The sequence below is a fragment of the Natator depressus genome, chromosome 1, assembly GCF_965152275.1.
Source record: "Natator depressus isolate rNatDep1 chromosome 1, rNatDep2.hap1, whole genome shotgun sequence".
Lineage (NCBI taxonomy): Eukaryota > Metazoa > Chordata > Testudines > Cheloniidae > Natator > Natator depressus.
The window spans coordinates 141,554,561-141,575,166 of NC_134234.1; the positions used below are offsets into that span (position 1 = coordinate 141,554,561).

Consider the following 20,606-nt stretch of genomic DNA (forward strand, 5'->3'; position numbering starts at 1 on the left):
GCTCCACTCTCTGAATGTGTTAAGAGCACTCTTTCTAGATTGTTTATTGCCTTTGCAGAAGGGATTACAGGTCAGGCGTTATCATCCAAAAAATATCTAAGTGGATATCAGAGTTTATTAAAATGCTACCAGGTAGCTAGATTAAAGTCTACTAGTCAAGTTAAAGCTCACTCTACAAGGGCTCATGCCGCTTCTTTCAGAAGTGTCCTGATTTCTGAAATTCGTGGAGAAGCCACGTGGAGTTCTGTGCATGCATTCCATAAACACTATTCCCCTGTAAAGACACACAGAGCCAGCTGTCCATTTTGGCAGAGCTGTATTACAATCTCTATTTAAATAGGCTCTGAGCATTCACTTCTTAGCATCAGGTTACTTCTCGAAAGTCACCAAGAGTGGAAAGTGTTTGTGTGTGTGTGTGTGTCTGTGTGTGTAGACAACCACTTGAAGAAGAAAAAAAGATGTCGTACATAACTGTGGTTCTTTTTGAGTTGTGTTGTCCATATGTATTCTGTGACCCGCCCTCCTTCCCTTCTGGTACAGAGTCCTTTAACACCTGGATTCTGTTTTGGCAAAGGAAGTGAAAGGCAGTTGGCCCTGCTCTGTTCTGTTCTTTTATGCCCTTGGGAGCGGGAGCAAGGACACACATGGTGTAGGGATGGGCCAATGCAGGCTGCTGGCCAAAAGATTCCCATGTACACTGAGAGGACTACATATGGACACCACATCTCAAAGAACCACAGTTACTGTAAGTAAGGTAAATAACCATTTTTTTTCCCTATGATAAAGGGATTTGAAGAAAATGTAAGCCATTAAAAAAAATTCGGTCGCTTGGCCCTTCTTAAAATAGTCAGAACAAACCTCAAATGATATAAACTACTAATATCAAGCAATGTACAAACTACAATAAATATTTTAAAATGATATTCTAATGCAAAAGATAATTTTTGTAGGATTTTTTTTTTCCCTGTTAAAAAGGAAATCTTGGTGCAGCCCTACCTATGGTGGTGCTACTGGACTATCATAATATTGCTGTGCCATATTAAAGCCAAAGGTATATACTACTGGTTGTGAATTTGGAGTCATTTGGGGAAAGGGTTCCTCGGATAAGCCCTGCCTCAACTCCCCCAATAAGGAGTTCACTTTATTATTCAAACGGTTCTAAAACCCACTTGCATAGTTATATTGCCGTGAAAATTGGTATTCCACAACAGAAGCTGGGGTAGATTTTGGGGAAGAGAGGGGAGGAGAACACTCATTGAGATGAAATCATCAGTTACCCCCTCTCAGAGTTATTGTATCAGACTGTATTCATCTTCATGGGTGTTCTCCTTCATCTGAGAACATCCCATTGAGATGAATAAGCATCTTCACACCTTTGCAATCCTCCTGTTTTGTAGAGTTTTGTGCATAGACCCCCTCACTCTAAACTAGCCCCGCAAATTGGAGTACAAAGTTTGGGGCTTCGTTCTACTCCATTTTGCTGACTGCAGGTGATATGTATGCTTCTCGCTGCCCCCCTCTTCCTTTCTCCAAGTCCTTCCAATCCTACTGGGGGCATGAAGGGGCCAGGAGGAGAAGAGAACTGGTAGTTGAGTGGCAGTGAGGTGTTCCCAGGAAGGCTTTGTACTCCCCCCACCACAGGTGTCCTGCAGCCATGACCCCCGCACTATCACCACTTACTCAAAAAACCGGGGAAGTTCATGGGCTAAAAACTTCATAAATTCAGATTTAAGGTTGGCCTATAGTGCCTTGTACCCTTCCAGAATGTCAAGGTGCACCTGTGCTTAAATCTCTTAAATACAGGGTTATGGTACACACCAGTCCCACCTTGCAATCTTGATTGTGCCCTCTTTGGGCTCCAACGTCCCCAAACGTATGTTATAACATTCTATCCTTCCAAAGGATTTGAAGCATTCTGGCAACACAGCACATGGATACAGTAGGAGAAACTGTCAGATTGTATCTTTTCTAAATAAAAAAACAGTTGAAGGCAGGCTTAGTGAACGGCAGCTGGCCTATACTCAACTACTTTTACCTACTCAGTTTAAACCATTCCAGAGTTGCTAGATCTTGTAACCCACCCCTTGGCCCTTGTCCTAAGGATGCCTTTTTCCCTGTTGTGTGCTGTTAAGTATGCTCTCATACTACTATAAATTTCCAAGGCAAGATGACTGTTGTGTGCCTCTACTTGCACAACCCTTATAACTCAGTACTTCGGATAGTAAATCCTTTTTTAAGATAATGTGTCCTTTCTTGGGGGATGGGAACATAGATACACAGTACAAATAACAGTGAAAATGCACACTGATTTCAGACTTGTAAGCCAGTGCCTAAAAAGTCAGATATCTGCTTGTAGCCTTGTTATTTTGAGATGTTGAATGAACATTGCTAGCCTTTTTGCATAAATGCAGAATTCAGGATAAAGTATGCTCTTTTATTCTTTCACAGATGCTTATGAAACAGCTAAGATGTTGTGTGAGCAGTACTATCTGGTTGCACCAGAGTTGGAAGTTGAAGAGTTCAATGGTAATAGGAAGTTCATTTTATTTTAAGTGCTTTAGGAAATACAGGGGAGGGGGGTATAGAAGTTTAATAGAACAAGTATACTTGCTAGCTGTTGTTTAGTCAATAGATAAGATTTTAAATTGAATTACTGCAGGATTCAAAGATCATATACAAAGAGGTCTCTTTCCTTGCCCTCCTAATTCCTCTCCCTTCTAGGGCAGCAAAGAAGTTGATTAGTTAAATAAAGTGATTCCAGTGGGAGGAGCACCCTAACATAGAGGAGCATTTGTTTAATACTTGATGCTGAGGGGAAAGTGCTGCATGATGAATCAGATATCATTTCCAGCAGCTGCCTTTGCTTTCCTTCAAGTTACCTTGTGTAGATAATTACCAGGCCTGATTCTACTTATCTTCTGATATGACTGCATTCTGTGTTTAATTGTAAAGTATGTTTTCAAGTGCCACTATTACACATTTGGAAAGTGAGAGAGAACATAGTTATACAGTTGTCTTTATTTGTTACAAATTCAGCTTACTGCAGTAGATGGAGTGAACTGTGATACCACAAGGGGAATATGTTGAAATTTTTTTTAGCTAAGTTTTATTTATTTCTAGCTAAATCTCCAAGCAAGCCTATTCAAGTAGTCTACGTACCCTCACATCTGTTTCATATGCTGTTTGAGTTGTTCAAGGTAGGTAAGATTTATTAATGCTCTGATTGTAATTATATGTTGTAGTTAAGGTTCTTCTCAGTCATAATGTTTGCAAAAATAATTCTTCCTCGTGTTCTCATACTTTTTGTTTCTGAAAGTTTGGAGTGATGTGATGAAAGTTAGCCCTTGTGCCATTCCCTAGCGCACATACGTCAAACACTCATTTACACTCCAGTGATGATTGTACCCCTTTCTGTATCTGGTTGACTCAAAACAGCTTGTGGTAAAATTTCTAACACTACCCTTAATGGTACAGTACAAGACCTTATTATTTTGCTCAGGATTTTTGCCTTATTGGATGGTTTAAAGGCTGGGATATTTGGGTGGATGCTAGTGCTCCTCTTGAAGGATGTCAGTTTTCTTTTTGAATGGTGTAACTTTTAAAAAAATTGTTTACTAATGTTCAGAATAACTGACAAGTTAAACTGTAAAGCAGAGAGAATAGGAGAGACATTAAAGTGCAAAAATTGTATGTTTTGTGAAATAATGTGCAAGTTCCCAGAAAGGCATAATTGGACACATTTTAGAAATTAAAGAAAACAAATACATTCAGTAGAAAGCAATGTGGAGTTTTTCCAAAGAATATATTTTTCTTTTTGTGTTCTCCATTAATGTGCATGTACTCGACTGCTATCTTTCCCCTGTCCTGTCATGAGCTATATGATATGTGACTTACTCTAGGACAGAGTTGGTGCGACTTTGTGGAGTGATGCTGTAGATGTGTTTATAAAACTCTAAAATGATATCATTCGTGCACTAATATAAAAGTCAAACACACAGTAGTAGCTGTAAAAATGGTGTTCAATTTGTGATGTACTGTGAGTGCAAATTGCATTGATTAAATGTCTGCAACATAACAGTTTTGATGTGGGTCAGGAACATCAAGGCTTTACTATACTTCTATTGCACTTTGTCATTTTCAAAGTATAGTGATTTATTTACTCTGTATGATTAATACAAGTGTTAATTTCTGTACTGTGGAAGTGGGCAGTCTTGGTATGTATGAATAATTTAATGTAGAAATACATTTCTTTACAGTAGAACCTCCGAGTTACAAACATCTTGGAAATGGAGGTTGTTTGTAACTCTGAAATGTTGGTAACTCTGAACAAAACGTTATGATTATTCTTTCAAAAGTTTACAACTGAACATTGAGTTAATACAGCTTTGAAATTTTACTATGCATAAGCAAAATGCTGCTTTCCTTTTATCTTTTTAGTAGTTTACATTTAACACAGTACTGTACTATATTTGCTTCTTCTTTTGTTGTTTTTATTTTGTCTCTGCTGCTGCCTGAATGTGTACTTCCAGTTCCAAATGAGGTTTATGATTGACTGGTCAGTTTGTAACTCTGGTGTTCCTAACTCCGAGGTTCTACTGTATTGTTTTGTGCTTTTATGGTGAGGTATCCAATAGAAATATTAAGTTACTTTTACAGTAAAGTATTACAATATAAAAATGTAATAAATTGACAGTTGACCTCCTGTCAAGTACATCTTGAGTTCACTCAGGTATATCCTCTTCTGTATCCATGTATGCAAATTTAGGGCAGTTTTATTCACAAGTTTTTCAGAATAACACAGTGAAAATGTATCTGATTTGTACATTGTTACTAAAAGTATTTATGGTAAAGTTGAGGTGGAGAATATATCAGAATCTAAAACATATGGTTTTAACTTTAGAACTCAATGAGAGCTACTGTGGAATTACATGAAGGTAGGAAAGAAGGCTATCCATCAATTAAAACATTAGTCACTTTGGGGAAAGAAGATCTATCCATAAAGGTAAACTAATAATATTTTTACACTGCTGAACTGACTTTCAAAGAAATGCTCACATTAGTAATGTTTTTGATAAATTTATCTTTAATTTTACAAGGACTAAATTATGTACTCTGTATAGGTTCTGGCATTCATTCCATTTGCATTAATGTTTATACAAGTGATTCAAATAATGCTTTGTCTGTGTTTGATGCTTGAACTTTCTGTTCCCGAGCAGATATTGAGTGTTGAAGTAAAACCTTGACTTTTTTCTGTAGATAAGTGATCAAGGAGGTGGTGTCCCTCTGAGAAAAATAGATCGACTGTTTAACTACATGTACTCAACAGCACCTAGGCCTAGTTTGGAGCCAACAAGAGCTGCACCTTTGGTAAGCATCTGTGGGTCAGGGTAAAATATTTTTTCAGAACATAAGTGCAGTTATACTCCTCTAGTCTCTCTTCTAGAGTAATCTTTTTTCCTACATTAAAACTTCTTGAAGTTTTTCTATCACAGAAACTGGATATTATCAGGAAATCTGCGTAGGGAAAACTTATCAGGAGAAAATGCTGCTGATTCTTCACTATTATTAATTTTTAGCAACTTAACTTTGGAGTAGGAAATTACTTTTCTTTGAGTGTTTTGAACACCATATGCTTGGAAATAACTGTCTATATACAGTGCAGCATTTTAAAACAGATTAATGTAAAAGATGTTTAGTATCTAAATTAACTAGAATATAGTGTTTTGCATATACACCAAATAGTAGCCAATTAGCTGAGCCACTTTTTTCAATATTATAGCACTTACAGAGCACTGCCCGTAAGTAGGAAGTGAGTTTGTATCAGATTTTTAAAAAATGACTTTTATACAGGTTTGTCTTTGTCCTGTAACAATAAAATGAAATCAAAATTTGTTTAATGTGTGGTGTCACCAACTAACTCATTTTAGACTTTGCTCTTTAGTAGTGGCATCTGTCATTCTATTCCTCTTCAGTAATATCTTCTGTGCCAGATTTACAAAAATGTTCAGCATCTGGTAGCTCCCAGTAAGAACAATGGGAGCTGCTGGATGCTGAATACATTTCAGATTTGGCCCTTCTGTTATGTATGATTCCTTCTTACAGGATTTATACATTTTGTATGTATTGGATCATTGAAAAGTTGCTCTAACTAGTGTACCACTTGGCTGGCATTATTTAATAAGAGGATTGGTTAATGACCTACAGTTCACTTGCCTTTAATCATAGATACCTCTCTTCTCATCTTGTTCGTTCTGTACAGTTTCTTATGCAGTTTTTAGCCTTGAGTATGTAAAGTAAAAAATGGTATTTTGGGCACTTTCCTCTTCATGTTTTAAATACTCTCCTACCAAACGTGTTCTTGTGTGGTATTTGGTGATGGTGGTGAACTGCATAAGTTTGCTTTGCTGTTTGTAAGCAAATAAGAAGATATGATGCCTTCCCCCAGAGAGCTTACAATCTAGTTCATACACGTAATGTGTTTGGCATGGAACAATCTCATTGGTACAGAGAAGATTACTGTTTTCCTTCAGGTTATTTGAGTGGCTCTACCTCAACCATCTGCTTCTCTTTTTGGGTATCTCATTGTTTGATCCAGCCTCAGATGCTCCTGCAGTGCAAATGAACCCCAATCTACATCTCTGTTGACTTGCACTCTCATCTTTCTATAGCCTATCTTTCTAACTATTGCTTCTTTTGACTCTTTCAAATTCTAGATTAATACCAAATGCTTCAAAAACAGAAGTGCTCTTTTTCTACAAAATCCTCTTGGATAGTCAGCAACATGGAATGGTCTCTTTAATTCAAACCTGAAGTTTGTTCCCAGTATCAGGAATTGTTTAGTCCTCCTTGACTACAGTCTCTCTTCTTACTGCACCACTTTTGTCTAGAAATCTGATTTTTACCACCCTCAGAAAATTGCCAGAACTCATCCATACCATGAATCTGATAAAATATCTTATTCGTTCCTTAATCACATTTTGTCATCACTATTTTAATTTCTCCTTTTATGGTTTTCCTAAACTCCTGCTCTTTTAAACTTTGTAAGATCTAGACTATTTTGAGCAAATTATTTCCTGTATCCTTTTCAGTCGCTTCTTTTCCATCTGTGAATCCCGTTAAAAACTGCCTTCCTATCTTTCCTAATTCTGTATACAATCATTCCATTTAATATCTTATCTCTGATCCACTTAATCCATACCTTCTCACTTGGGACCCAATCCTGCAACCACTGACAAGCATACTTATTCTTAAGCATGTGCATCAGTGCTTACAGGATTGGGGCTTCTACTTATCCAGTTTTGTCATCTTCTATTTCCCCTGAGATTTTACAAAGTTCAGGGGGTGGGGAAGGTGTTACTATTATACTTGTGCTGCCAATCTGTGTGGGAACTCCTTTCCTCTAAATCACTTTCTCACTAGGAATTCTACTGTAAAATCTATGTCTGCCTGTAATTGATACTATATTCCACTTTCATATTTTCCCATACCTATTTTTTCCCATGAACAGAACCTTATATTGTCTCCTAATCTACAAGCCAGTTGCAATTCTGTAGCAGGGGTGGCCAAACTCACTGACCGTCCAAGCAACATAGGATGATCTTCAGAAGTTTGAGAGCCAGGCGTTCTGGCCAGGGCTCCTGCCCCATGGGGCTGAAGCACCAGCTGGGGCTCCAACCCTGAGCTCCCCCCACACAGGGCAGAAGCCCCTAGGCCCAGCAGGCACCTGCCACAGGGCTGAACCGCCAAGGCCCACCACCCTGCGCAGAGCCTCGAGCCACCGCCCCCAGTCTGACAGGCAGAGAATGGGGATGTGGTTGGCTCCGCGAGCCGCACTTAACTGTAAAAGAGCTGCATGTGGCTTACGAGCCGCGATTTGGCCACATCTGTTCTATAGCATTTATACTTCAGTTTTCTTCTTCTCTACTCCCTCTTCAGGCGGCATTTCCCTCTTCTGCCTGTATGAGCAATTGTTTTCAGTCGGTAAAGCATTCTCTCTCTCTCGCCCCCTCAATCTTCCAAAAAGGAAAGAAAAGTAACCCTGGCAATTATTGTCCTGGAAGTCTGACTACTTCCCTCTAGGGTAGTGGACCAAATATTGAGAGAGAGAGGTCACTGAGCTCTATCACTACATGGCCCATGGGGAGAAGATTTCCAAAACAAGGCTCACCATCCTGTTTCATCCAATGCAGGAGTCGAGAGAGATAAGACCTACTGCTGATTCTATTGTTGAGGGAGATGATATGGTCAACTGCTCAGGTTTTTTTGGCCACAAAAATCAGATAGTTCAGGATAATGTAGGAAAGAATTTCCTGTTTAAATTGAATCATTCAGCCCATCTAAACCATAGGAAGATATTTCTCCATCACTGAATATCGGAGACCATAAAACGTAACTCAGTAAAGACCCATCACTTCTGCATAGGAAGGAAGGTCTATACTTCAAATGATTGTATGATACTCTTATTTTACTTTATATAACACATATCAGAACTTGTCATATATTGTAAAATGATTACTTATATTTTTCTGTTTTAACTTTCTCTCCCATTTTTTTTAAGTGAGCCCATATACAATGTATGAAACATTACATTTGATTTTGGTTTTAGTTCTTTGATGAATATTCCTTCTCTTTCAATAATTTCTGCTACGAAATTAGGTCAGTGGAGAAACCTTGTTACCATGGCAGCCAGTCCTGCCAGTAGGCATCAGCAAACTAAGCAATTGCTTAGGGCCCCAAGCAGCTCATGCCCCACTAGCCCCCATTAATTATTAGTATGTGTTGTGTGGGGGAGGCACCAAAAATATTCCTGCTTAGGGCCCCCCCTGGGCTAGCACTGGTGGGGAGGGGAAGGTAAAATTTAGGAATGAATTGGTGTGGGATGGCATGGACAAAAGTAAGGGATGGGAAACAAGAAAGACTGGATGATAATGGAATTCCATGGTGGAGTCTGGGGACAGGTAGTGTGTGTTCTGGGGGTGCCCAAAATTTGGGGGCAGTGAGTTCTGTTTAGTCTTGATCCACTCTTGAGGGTGAATCATATCAACTGTTAGCTCTCCCGATTCACATGCTTTTTAACTTTAGTAAAATAACTAGTGTCCTATGTCCAGTAAAGTCTTGAGTGTAGTTTTTTTAAAACATTTCTTTGGAAATTGATTATTTTGCTATCCTAGAAAAAATTCTTCCATTGTTAACGATTCACAAGAAATAAATATGCTCTTGAAATGAGATGTCTCCAAGTAATGCATGTGCCTGTATGTCCTGTGTTAATGGGAGTCTTTGAGAAGTGAGTTTATGGCATGCTGTTTTTTAATTTAAAAGAAAGAGCAAGTAAACAAACAGCTATTTTCATAGTGGAAGCACAGATACTAATAACTATATAACAAGCAGCATAACAAATATTTCCAGGAATTATCTTCCCCATTTTTCTCCTCCATTTCGCTCCAACTTACTGTTTTCGCCATCAACTTAAAAGTTGAGCAATGCTGTAATCAATCCAAGTCTCTGCATTTAGATTCTGTAAAAATCAGGCAACTTCCCTGGAAGAGTGTGCGTGTGTGTGTGTGTGTGTCTGTAAAGATAGAAATGATAAAGTTGCACAATATGAGAGAACATGGGAACTCTGGTATAAAGGTTTTATCAATATGAGTTTGGAATAGCTGTAAGAAAAGGAGTACTTGTGGCACTTTAGAGACTAACAAATTTATTTGAGCATAAGCTTTTGTGAGCTACAGCTCACTTCATTGGATGTATTACTCATGAGTGTTGAAGCCATGCACTCATTGTGTAGGTCATCCCGAACTCATGCTGGAAAAACCTTTATAACATAGCATCCCATTGTGTATTTTAAAATTCAGGCCCGATCCTTAGCTGATGTAAATCCAGTGCTGCCTTGTTGACTTCAGTGGCGCTGGGCCATTTTACACCAGCTAAGGATCTGACACCAAGTATCTTGCAGTCTACCAAGGCTAGAAACATTGTATTGGAATGGAGGTTTCCTGGCTTTCCAAAATATAAAATGCCCAGGTCTTGCCCTAAAGAATCTGGAGGTACACCTGTCACATGATACTCTTCCACTCTGTGTACACATTTTTGTTTGTAACACAGTATACAGTAACTCCTCACTTAAAGTTGTCCCGGTTAACGTTGTTTTGTTGTTATGTTGCTGATCAATTAGAGAACATGCTCATTTAAAGTTGTGCAATGCTCCCTTATAACGTTGTTTGGCAGCCGCCAGCTTTGTCCACTGCTTGCAGGAAGAGCAGAGCTCCGTTGGAGCTAGCTGGTGGAGGCTTGGAACCAAGGTGGACGAGCAGCCCCCCTATCAGCTCCCCTAAGTTCTGTGTCTCTAAGTTCTTTGTGCGGCAGCTGCCCAGCAGGCTATCAGTTGCCGGCAGTTCAGCTGTCCCTCCCCACACTGCCATATGCTGCTCCTGCCCTCTGCCTTGGAGCTGCTCCCAGGAGCCTCCTGCTTGCTGTGCAGGGGGGAGTAAAGGGGGGCTAATGTCAGGGTGTCCCCCTCCCCCCTGCTCCTGTCTCACACTTACCCCATCTCCATAGAGTGGGGGACATGACAGGGCTCAGGATGGAGGGAGCTTGCTGGCAGCCACTGCTGTCTCAACTTGCTGATCTACTTAAAAAGGCAATGTACTTAGAGTGCAGTCAGCGTACTTAAAGGGGCAATGCACATCTCTCTCTCTCTTTCACACACAGGGTGTGTGTCTCTGTCTCTGTCTGCCATGCTGTCTCCCCTCCCTCCATTTGTGCTGCCTCGTAGAGTGTGAGGCTACATTAACAACAATGCATTAACCCTTGGGGGCTCAGCTGAGTGCTCGTTCATCATTTAGCACTAAGGCATTCCCTGGGTAATATCCCACCCTCTTCCACCCTCTGACTTCATCACCTCAACCAAGCTTCACAATCATCATTGCTGTGTATAGTATTAAACTGTTTGTTTAAAACTTATACCGTGTGTGTGTGTGTGTGTATATATATGTGTGTGTGTGTGTATATATATATGATATAGCCTTTTGTCTGGTGAAAAAAATTTCCCTGGAACCTAACCCCCCCATTTACATTAATTGTTATGGGGAAATTGGATTCACTTAACATAATTTTGCTTAAAGTCGCATTTTTCAGGAACATAACTGCAACGTTAAGCGAGGAGTTAAGGTACATGTTAATAATTTTAATGTATGTCCATATATATCGTGTGTGTGTGTTCATTGCATGTATTACTCTGTTTCCTTGAGGACCTTACATGATATTTACCTTACGTGATATCTACCTTCTTTTCTGGGAGGCAGATTTTGGGTCTGAACTGATTGAAAGTTTCAGCTTTCAAGGTGGTGGCCATAGCAATAAGTATTGTGCCCCAAGTGGATACATACTTGTATAGAGACTCATTGCAATTTGATGCTATGCTGCTTTTCCATACAGTTTAAAGTGTATCACTCAAGGGGAAGACAGTATGATGTACTTTACTTTTATAATTAAGGTCTTAAATGAAGGAGATGGAGAAATCAGAGCAAAATTATAATAATGCAGTTTGTACGCAATGTGATGCTTGTACCATTGTTGATTTTCTGAAAAAGGTCAGGGCTGAGGTTCTTTGGCAGAGCTATGTGAGGAAGTTAGCACAGCAACTCACGTACATAATGCCTGGCTCAAGCCAGGGTTATTAACACTAACCTCATTAGTAACTTTTCTCTAAAGTCTGTCAAGATGACACATTAACAGCCTTATTATGCAATGTGTTACTGGGTATTGGTGGTACTCGAATTCCCATACAGGGTTTCTTACAACAGTTCTGTTTATCATTACTGCCCCCCAAACAGTGGGTGGGCTTGCTAGGGAGCCACAGAGGTGAGTGATTCCTCTAGTCAGTCAGTCAGTTAGCCAAGAAGCTGGAGCAGCCGTTTGCTTGTTCATGTTTGTGGGATGTGATTCTTCACAAGATTACATAAATGACTGAATGTTAAATGAGCATTTTGGTCCTTTTCCTGTGCTTCTGGTTTGCCTTTCTTGTTGTTTTGCTGTAGTTAAGACTTTTTTGGCAGCTTTTTGTTGTTCATTGCTTTGTAAGAGCATAGTTTGCAAGCACTTTGTTTATTGCAGCCTATCTTTCTTGCTTTGGAAAGTCCTTGCCAATATAAGAGGATTCAAACAAATAACAAGTATGATAATTCTCTGCCTCAGCTGGGTCCACGTTGTGGGGGGCTGAAACAGGGTGTGCGCCGCTCCTGCCTCCTTGCATCACAGAAACCTGCTTAGACTCCCTTAATTGTTTATCTAACTGTGCCATTCATTTACGTTCCCTCCACCAACCCTTTACAGTCTCTTTCAGCAGTGCTATTTGCAGTGTACCCTGTGCTTTTGGCCCTTCCACTAGGACCTGAGAGGGGCTGAGGTTTTTTTTTTCTCTGAGATCTCCATGAAACTGGACTCAGCTAGCTCTGATCCGCTCTCCCCCTCGCTGCTTTCCTGTGCCCTTCTTATCAGTTTTGAGCTGATGGACCAATTGGCTCTTCAGCTCATCCATCCCCCCGCCCCCACTCCTGATTGGGGTAATTTAAGTATCTAATTAGCCTTTTCTGAGCGAACTAAACAATGTCAGAGTGATCAGAGTGCAAGCTTACCTGGTAACTCTCAGGTTTCAGAGTAACAGCCGTGTTAGTCTGTATTCGCAAAAAGAAAAGGAGTACTTGTGGCACCTTAGAGACTAACCAATGCTCAAATAAATTGGTTCGTCTCTAAGGTGCCACAAGTACTCCTTTTCTTTCTGGTAACTCTCTGCACTCTGTCACAGGGGCTGAAAGCTAGGATCTGCAGGTAAAAACTTCTTCCACTATCTTCAGTGAGAGAGAAGACTGCCAGTATGATAATCCTCATTTCCATAGGCTAGGGTCATGAAAGGGGAAGACTTGTGTCCTATGTAATTGGGGATACAGGTCTTAGTGCATAACTACTTCAAGCCTATGAATGAGTCTTTGCCTATGCAAGTAGAGTGTGGCTTCTAATGAGGCCTTAATGTTCAACAGAAGGGCTACTATGCTGCAGCATGATTTTTTTGATGATAGGTAACCATAGCAAGGACTATCTGCCTATTTCTATTTTGTATATTATTAATAAAGTTGCAGTCATTACTTTCCCTACACCTCCCTTCTGTCCTCCATTGCAGCATGTTGCAACGTGCCGTCAACAGTCATAGAATCATAGAATATCAGGGTTGGAAGGGACCCCAGAAGGTCATCTAGTCCAACCCCCTGCTCGAAGCAGGACCAATTCCCAGTTAAATCATCCCAGCCAGGGCTTTGTCAAGCCTGACCTTAAAAACCTCTAAGGAAGGAGATTCTACCGCCTCCCTAGGTAACGCATTCCAGTGTTTCACCACCCTCTTAGTGAAAAAGTTTTTCCTAATATCCAATCTAAACCTCCCCCATTGCAACTTGAGACCATTACTCCTCGTTCTGTCATCTGCTACCATTGAGAACAGTCTAGAGCCATCCTCTTTGGAACCCCCTTTCAGGTAGTTGAAAGCAGCTATCAAATCCCCCCTCATTCTTCTCTTCTGCAGACTAAACAATCCCAGCTCCCTCAGCCTCTCTTCATAAGTCATGTGCTCTAGACCCCTAATCATTTTTGTTGCCCTTCGCTGGACTCTCTCCAATTTATCCACATCCTTGTAGTGTGGGGCCCAAAACTGGACACAGTACTCCAGATGAGGCCTCACCAGTGTCGAATAGAGGGGAACGATCACATCCCTCGATCTGCTCGCTATGCCCCTACTTATACATCCCAAAATGCCATTGGCCTTCTTGGCAACAGTGTCATTGGTCTACATTATAGACAAAACTTTTAATGTCTACATTATATAGACATTATCTATAATCATTATCTATGATCTATAATGACATTAAAAGTTTATCAGTCATTGGTCTACATTATAGATCAGCTGAAGTATGCAGGGCTGTGTCTTGCTTTTTCCACATTCTGTTCCAAGATAATAAATTGCCATCAGATGCTCAGTATCACCAACGATGAATGGAATATTGCAGCACAAGCTATCTCATGAGAGAGCTGTACAGAACATCATCCTCTTTTGTTTGGTAGGGACTGCTTACTGTTTGTGCTGCTAAATTAACTGTATTCTTGGGAAAGTAACAAAATGCACAAGCTAGTCTCCTAAAGCCTCTAATCAGATTTGGTCCTTATTTTTGTATGTTGCCAAAATGCATTACGGCTGTTGGTGATTTTTCTATTTAATATTTAAGCAAGTAAATCTTGTATAGGCAGAAAGAAGGCTGCAATGTTATATAGGCTGAGGAACAAAAGAGAGTCTGAAGGGCAAATTGATGCAAATAGGGTAATTAGTTTTCTTTAAGGACAGGTTTCAGAGTAACAGCCGTGTTAGTCTGTATTCGTAAAAAGAAAAAAGAAAAGGAGTACTTGTGGCACCTTAGAGACTAACCAGTTTATTTGAGCATGAGCTTTCGTGAGCTACAGCTCACTTCACATTCAGCTCACTATGCATCCGATGAAGTGAGCTGTAGCTCACGAAAGCTCATGCTCAAATAAACTGGTTAGTCTCTAAGGTGCCACAAGTACTCCTTTTCTTTTTTAGTTTTCTTTAACTAATTTCTTTAACTTTAACATCTTGTTTTGATAAATAATTATAGCTTATACAGTGTATTGATTTTTTAACCTCCTCACCACAAATTTTTATTTTGTTCCGTAGGCTGGATTTGGGTATGGTTTGCCAATCTCTCGTCTTTATGCTAGATACTTTCAAGGAGATCTCAAACTCTATTCGATGGAAGGCGTGGGTACTGATGCTGTAATTTATTTGAAGGTAACAACTTGATTCCATCATAAGATAGTAAAGCTCTCAATATAATTAATTCTCGTCAGGCAGAACAGTCAACTGTTCCTGCTTTCACACTTAAATTTGTTTCCAGTATATATACCAGTGTGTTTTAACTTGTATTATTGTACTTTATTTAAATCAGACATGCAGAATCCTAAAAACTGAAGTTATAAATGTGGCATTTTTGACCACCAGCTTTGATATTGAATTAGCTTGTTTCCAGTATTTTTTTTTAATCCCTTAATGTTGGGTCTTTGTTCCATATTTTGATTTTGATCCATATTAAAGCGATGAGATACCCAAGACCCTGGTGTGGTGACAGGCAACTTTTCTTAGTACTTTTGTTCTTTTGGTTTCTGACACTTGTGAATTAAATTGGGAGAGCAGGAGCGCAGTGTACATGGGAGTGTAGAATAATGATACCGGTTAAAATGTTCCATATCTATTCTTTTTTTTTCTCCTCCTCCCAGTCTTTACTTTTACTTCTCCCATCTTTGGGGATCACCCCTTTAGTATGAACCTTGCCCCTAGCCAATGAAGGTTAGATAGTTTATTGTTTGGAATTTACCAAGGATTGATTCTCCATCACTAGCAAGTTTTAAATCGGGATTGGCTGTTTTTCTAAAAGATATGCTGTAGGAATTATTGTGGGGAAATTTTACTGCCTGTGTTATACAGGAGGTCATAGAATTATAGAATATCAGGGTTGGAAGGGACTTCAGGAGGTCATCTAGTCCAACCCCCTGCTCAAAGCAGGACCAATCCCCAACTAAATCATCCCAGCCAGGGCTGGGTCAGACTAGATCATCACAAAATAGAGAAACCCGCACAGAGAACGTTCTGCCAGCGGCTCCTTCTCTTTTATATTAAGGGAGTTCCATCTCCAGTGTGTCTGCTGAGCTCAATTGTAGCAGTATATCATGGAGGGAGAAGCATTACTCAGGTAACCAGGTCACAGACAAATCAGGGCATTTAAAGCCAATTGCTTGAATCCAACCCAGTGCATGTCACATAGTGCTAGTCCGTGCAGCTGCCCTAAGTAGGCATTTCATAAGTAATTCTCCACTGGCTTCATCTTCTGAATGGTACCAAAGTGTAATCTCACGTTGAGTGCATTACAATAATCTAATCTTGATTTGACAAAGGTATGGACAAGTGTGGCAGGGTCCTCACTGGAGAGAGAAGCTGAATGTTTGGTGGGCTTACTCACCAGCCCAGGAAAATGTAATAATAGAAAAAACTGCTACCCATACATCCAGGAGCAGCCCAGGCTCTGACAGAAACCCCAAGTTGTGCACTGGTGTTACAACTGGCAGTTGCGATCCCTCTTTGAATTCTACCACCTCTTCCACCTGCTTCCCCACAACCGACCAACACTATCTCAGTCTTGTCTGGATTGCGTCAAGCCAGCTGGCTTTAGTTCTAGATTCAAATTAATCATGTTAGATCTAGGGCAGTGGTTCTCAGCAAGTGGTACATGTATCCCTGGGGGTATACAGAGGTCTTCCAGGGGGTACATCAACTCATCTAGATATTTGCCTAGTTTTACAACAGGCAACATAAAAAGCACTAGTGAAGTAAGTACAAACTAAAATTTCATACAGACAATGACTTGTTTATACTGCTCTATACACTGAAATGTAAGTACAATATTTATATTCCAAATGATTTATTTTATAATTATATGGTAAAAATGAGAAAGTAAGCAGTAATAATGTGTTATGACATTTTTGTATTTTTATGTCAGATTTTGTAAGCTAGTAGTTTTTAAGTGAGGTGAAACTTGGGGGTACACAAGACAAATCAGACTCCTGCAAGGGGTACAGTAGTCTGGAAAGGCTGAGAGACACTGATCTAGGGGAGGGGGCCTGCCAAAATAGTTTAAAAAAAAAAACGCATAAAGGGCCCTCTAAACTTTTTTCTTTTAAGTGCTTTCTTTTTATTCTCTTTATAGCCATCTTGGAGACGGGGAGAATTTCAAAATGGATTTTTTTATGGATTTTTCTTGCAATATGGTCAACCCATTTTGAACTGGGTCACCATAAGCATGGTCAAAGAGGTTTCTAAAATATCATGTGTGGGGGACATGTAAATAGTTGAAGCTTTCGTTGAATGCAGAAGTTAGTGTTCACAAAGAGTCTGTTATCATGTTTACCACCTTATTGTACATATCTCAGCAACAGTCTCTTATCATTGCTTTCATTTTATAGGCTCTTTCAAGTGAATCGTTTGAAAGACTTCCAGTTTTTAATAAGTCAGCATGGCGACACTACAAGACTACACCTGAAGCTGATGACTGGAGCAATCCTAGCAGTGAACCCAGGGATGCGTCTAAATACAAAGCTAATCGATAATTTACCACCTTTGTCTCTCCCGAAGATGACTTCTGATTTCAGTTTAAAGTCTCTGCTTTGTTCCAAAATCCTCTGAACCATATTAGCCAATTACTTCCATACAAAGTGCTATAAGGGCACTGAAATTGCAAAAAACAAAGTGATGTATGAGACATAAGAAAAGCACTAAGCATTTTTGGTGTAGGTAGTGTTATAACAACTTTACCAAAATATGCTTGGTTAGTTTGGTTTGATATTGACAAATGGGATTGCACTGTGATTGCACTTAAGTACACAACTGTACAGTGAAAGGGTATTACTTCTTAAAGGCCAGTTTTTATGCAGAAATAAAAATCAGCAAAATCTATAGAATCCCTTTAATAGTCAATAGCATCTTATACAGCAATATGATGTAACAGACAAGTTCTAACATAGCTGAATGTGTGCTTAGAAAATCCACTCTTTGCAGCAGTTTTATATTGCACAGTCAGTGTCATCTGTTACATAAAATCCTTTTGGGCTCTTCAGATCTTATAGCTAGTGACGATAGAGATGCATAGTTCTTAGAAGGTTTCTGTAGTTTTAAACTGATGCTTACCCACATTCCCAAATCCATTTGTCAAGTGCATCCAAAAATATATATTCTTATAAGGCATTGCGAGTTTCACCTCTTAATATGCACCTTAATGTTTTACTGAATTTGCACAAAATGCCAAATGATAAATCACATTAATTATTTTAAGAAAAGATTATAAGGGGTCAGCGCTTCTCTCCATTCTTGCAAGTAACTCCCATTGATACAGAGGTGAAAGAATAAATTTTATATGTGATGTTCTTTGCCTCTCAGATACTTTTTTGCTTTGTTTTTGGGAAAGCATACCATGAAACCAGTCAGCCAGTCATGTAAATGAATTTGCCTTAAGAATGTTGGTCACCTGGAACCTGATTAGTTGTAAAACGGTAAATAATTTGCAACGTCATTTATCTATGTAGCAAAGGACAATAGTCTGGTAATTTGAATTTGTACTATATATAGAGTTCTTTCACACTGGCTTTTGGAAAGCATTACTGGTCTAAATATTATTAAACCGGGAGCGTAATAGAAACAATGAAGGATAATTAAAATGGCTGATAAGAAGTTGATGACTTCTTCCAAGGAGAGAGAGAGATTCATTAAACAGCATTCTCTAAAATTGGTTGAGAGTTACTTATGAATGTCAAGAAGCTGTACTGTACCAAGTTTCCACCAAATATTGCGGGTCCATAGAGTGTACTGTAGAGGTTCGGCGTTCTGGTAATATCCTAACTACAAGAGTAAAGGTAGAATGGGTTGTAATGACAACTGTGCTTGAAGATGCACCCTCAGTATCTCTGTGGTGTTTTGATATTTTTTGAAAGATATTGCAAGATTTTAACCAGACAAAACTTGTTTACTAAAACTCCGCAAAATATCCCTTTGTCCTCCTGAATATTTATTTTGTAAGAATTAGTCTGTTAGATAAATAAGGAAAAGGTGAGAACTTCCTGGATATTTTTTTTTTAAAAATTAGTTTGAGTTAGAGGAATGATGTTACTATGCACGTGCATGGCACACTTCATCCAAGGATCTCAAAGCACCTTGTAAGCAATTCAGTCTCTCAGCACCCTATTTTTTGATGGACAAACTGGGAAAAGATGAAGCCCTAATCCTGCAGACACGTCCACATACTTGCATGGAAGTTAACCACCTGTAAAACTGTGTGCAGGATTAAGGGCCTATGTTAAACAATAATCCCCCATGGTTGCAGACACCACTGCAGAGAGAAAAAGCTGCCATTCACGTGGCACAGCCAAGTGGTCCATCTGTCACTGTGGAAAACTCAATATAGTCACTGAAGAATACTTTAAATGGCTAGAGCCTTAATTTTAAAGGACACATTCAACCAGAAATCTAGTCAGTTTGAAAAAAAAAAAAAATCTGTTCCTGCCATTTTTTGTACCTTTACAATCTTCCTTTTTAAGTTGCATCTTTGTTGCTGTTTGAAAGATTCCCCCCAAAAACAGATGAACACTAGTCATATAGGGAGACTGTGAAACTGATTATACAAGAAGTGGCAAAATGTAAAATTTGCTTGAAAATATAATTGACTACGAACTTCAAAGAACAGGATAAATGTATGAAGAGGGTAAAATTTTTGCAGTTCTTTGGAAAAAGTCATGTTACGACACAGTGAGTGATTTTTAGGTCTAGACTGGTCCTTTTGGGGGAAATCTTGGCTGACTGGTTTATAAATGAAAATGAATAGAATAGTCCATGCCCAGGAATGTTAAGCAGAAATTCCCTTTTGTGTAGCAGAAGTGCATTAAGAAAATGAATGCAGAAGCCCGTGAGTCAGAAGTGAAGATATGAAGGGCCAGTATTATTATAATGGCTGAGTCACTACTTTAACTAAAACAATTTGTTTGGTATTCAAGGCTAATCTGGCTACTGAAGAGGATGAGTGCTTTGGTCCTCCTTAAGCAAAGAAAGTCTCTGTCACTTGCAGATTGGCCATCAGGTGCTCCTTACTGCTCTAGGGAAGAGGAGTTGGAGCCATATACATTTTCTTCACATCCTATTAGATACTTGAAAACTCATGTCCTCTGAAATGGCTGCAATTGGCAATTTATTCTTTGAATCCTGATCGTGTCCTGATAGTTCAGAGAAGGGAGATAAGAGCATATTCTACTCTCTTCTCTTTTCACCAGGCACTCCTACTTCCTCTGTTTTCCTGTCATTCTCTAGTCACTCTTGCTGAGTGCAGGCAGATCCCACTCCCAGTGATTAATCTTTCTCTCCCTACTCCTGAGGGAATTCTGCGCCAAAAAATTAAATATTTTGCACACATTTTAAAATTCTGCATATTTTATTTGTCAAAATAACACAGTACAATCACACCGTTTTCAGATATTTGCTGACAAGTATTTTTAAATAAATTACCAAAATAATTGAAAATGGTGTGATTATATTGTTGTTGTGTTTGTGTTATTTTGACAAAATATGCAGAACTTTGCAGAATTTTAATTTTTTGGTGCAGAATTTCTTCAGGAGTACCAGGGTGCAGTCTGGGTGTGGGCAGCTCAGTAGAGGGTCTGGGTGTAGGGGGGAATCTGGATGCATAGGGGCTTGGTGCGAGGTTCTGGGTGCAGGGAGAATAGGACTCTGCAGGGGGGCACAAGGTGAAGGTGATTAGGGCTGAGTGGGACTTGGTGAGGTGTGGGGGTCAGGGTGCAGCTGGTTGGAGCTCAGTGGGGTGAGGGTCCGGGTATGGGTGGCTCCTGATACAAGGGGGAAGCTCAGCCGTATGGGGTTTGGGGACTCTGTGGGAGGGTTCTGGGTGCATTGGATTCCTGATTACAAAGGGGGGGAGGGGTCACCGTACAGGGAGCTG

At 39.6% G+C, this 20,606-nt stretch overlaps 1 protein-coding gene across 2 annotated transcripts in view; it reads left to right on the forward strand.

Moving 5' to 3' along the window:
- PDK3 (pyruvate dehydrogenase kinase 3) overlaps positions 1–20,362 on the forward strand; it is an 89,349-nt gene extending 68,987 nt beyond the window's left edge. Inside the window, exons 6-11 of one of the 2 annotated variants that reach the window (XM_074968299.1) lie at positions 2,449–2,526; positions 3,121–3,197; positions 4,901–5,002; positions 5,257–5,367; positions 14,735–14,848; positions 17,074–20,360. In XM_074968299.1, the coding sequence (XP_074824400.1) occupies positions 2,449–2,526; positions 3,121–3,197; positions 4,901–5,002; positions 5,257–5,367; positions 14,735–14,848; positions 17,074–17,217 (626 nt within the window). In that variant the 3' untranslated portion in view covers positions 17,218–20,360. Of the gene's footprint in view, positions 1–2,448; positions 2,527–3,120; positions 3,198–4,900; positions 5,003–5,256; positions 5,368–14,734; positions 14,849–17,073 lie in introns of both variants that reach the window. The other variant, XM_074968301.1, reaches the window with a different exon arrangement.
- The last annotated feature ends 244 nt before the right edge of the window (positions 20,363–20,606 follow it).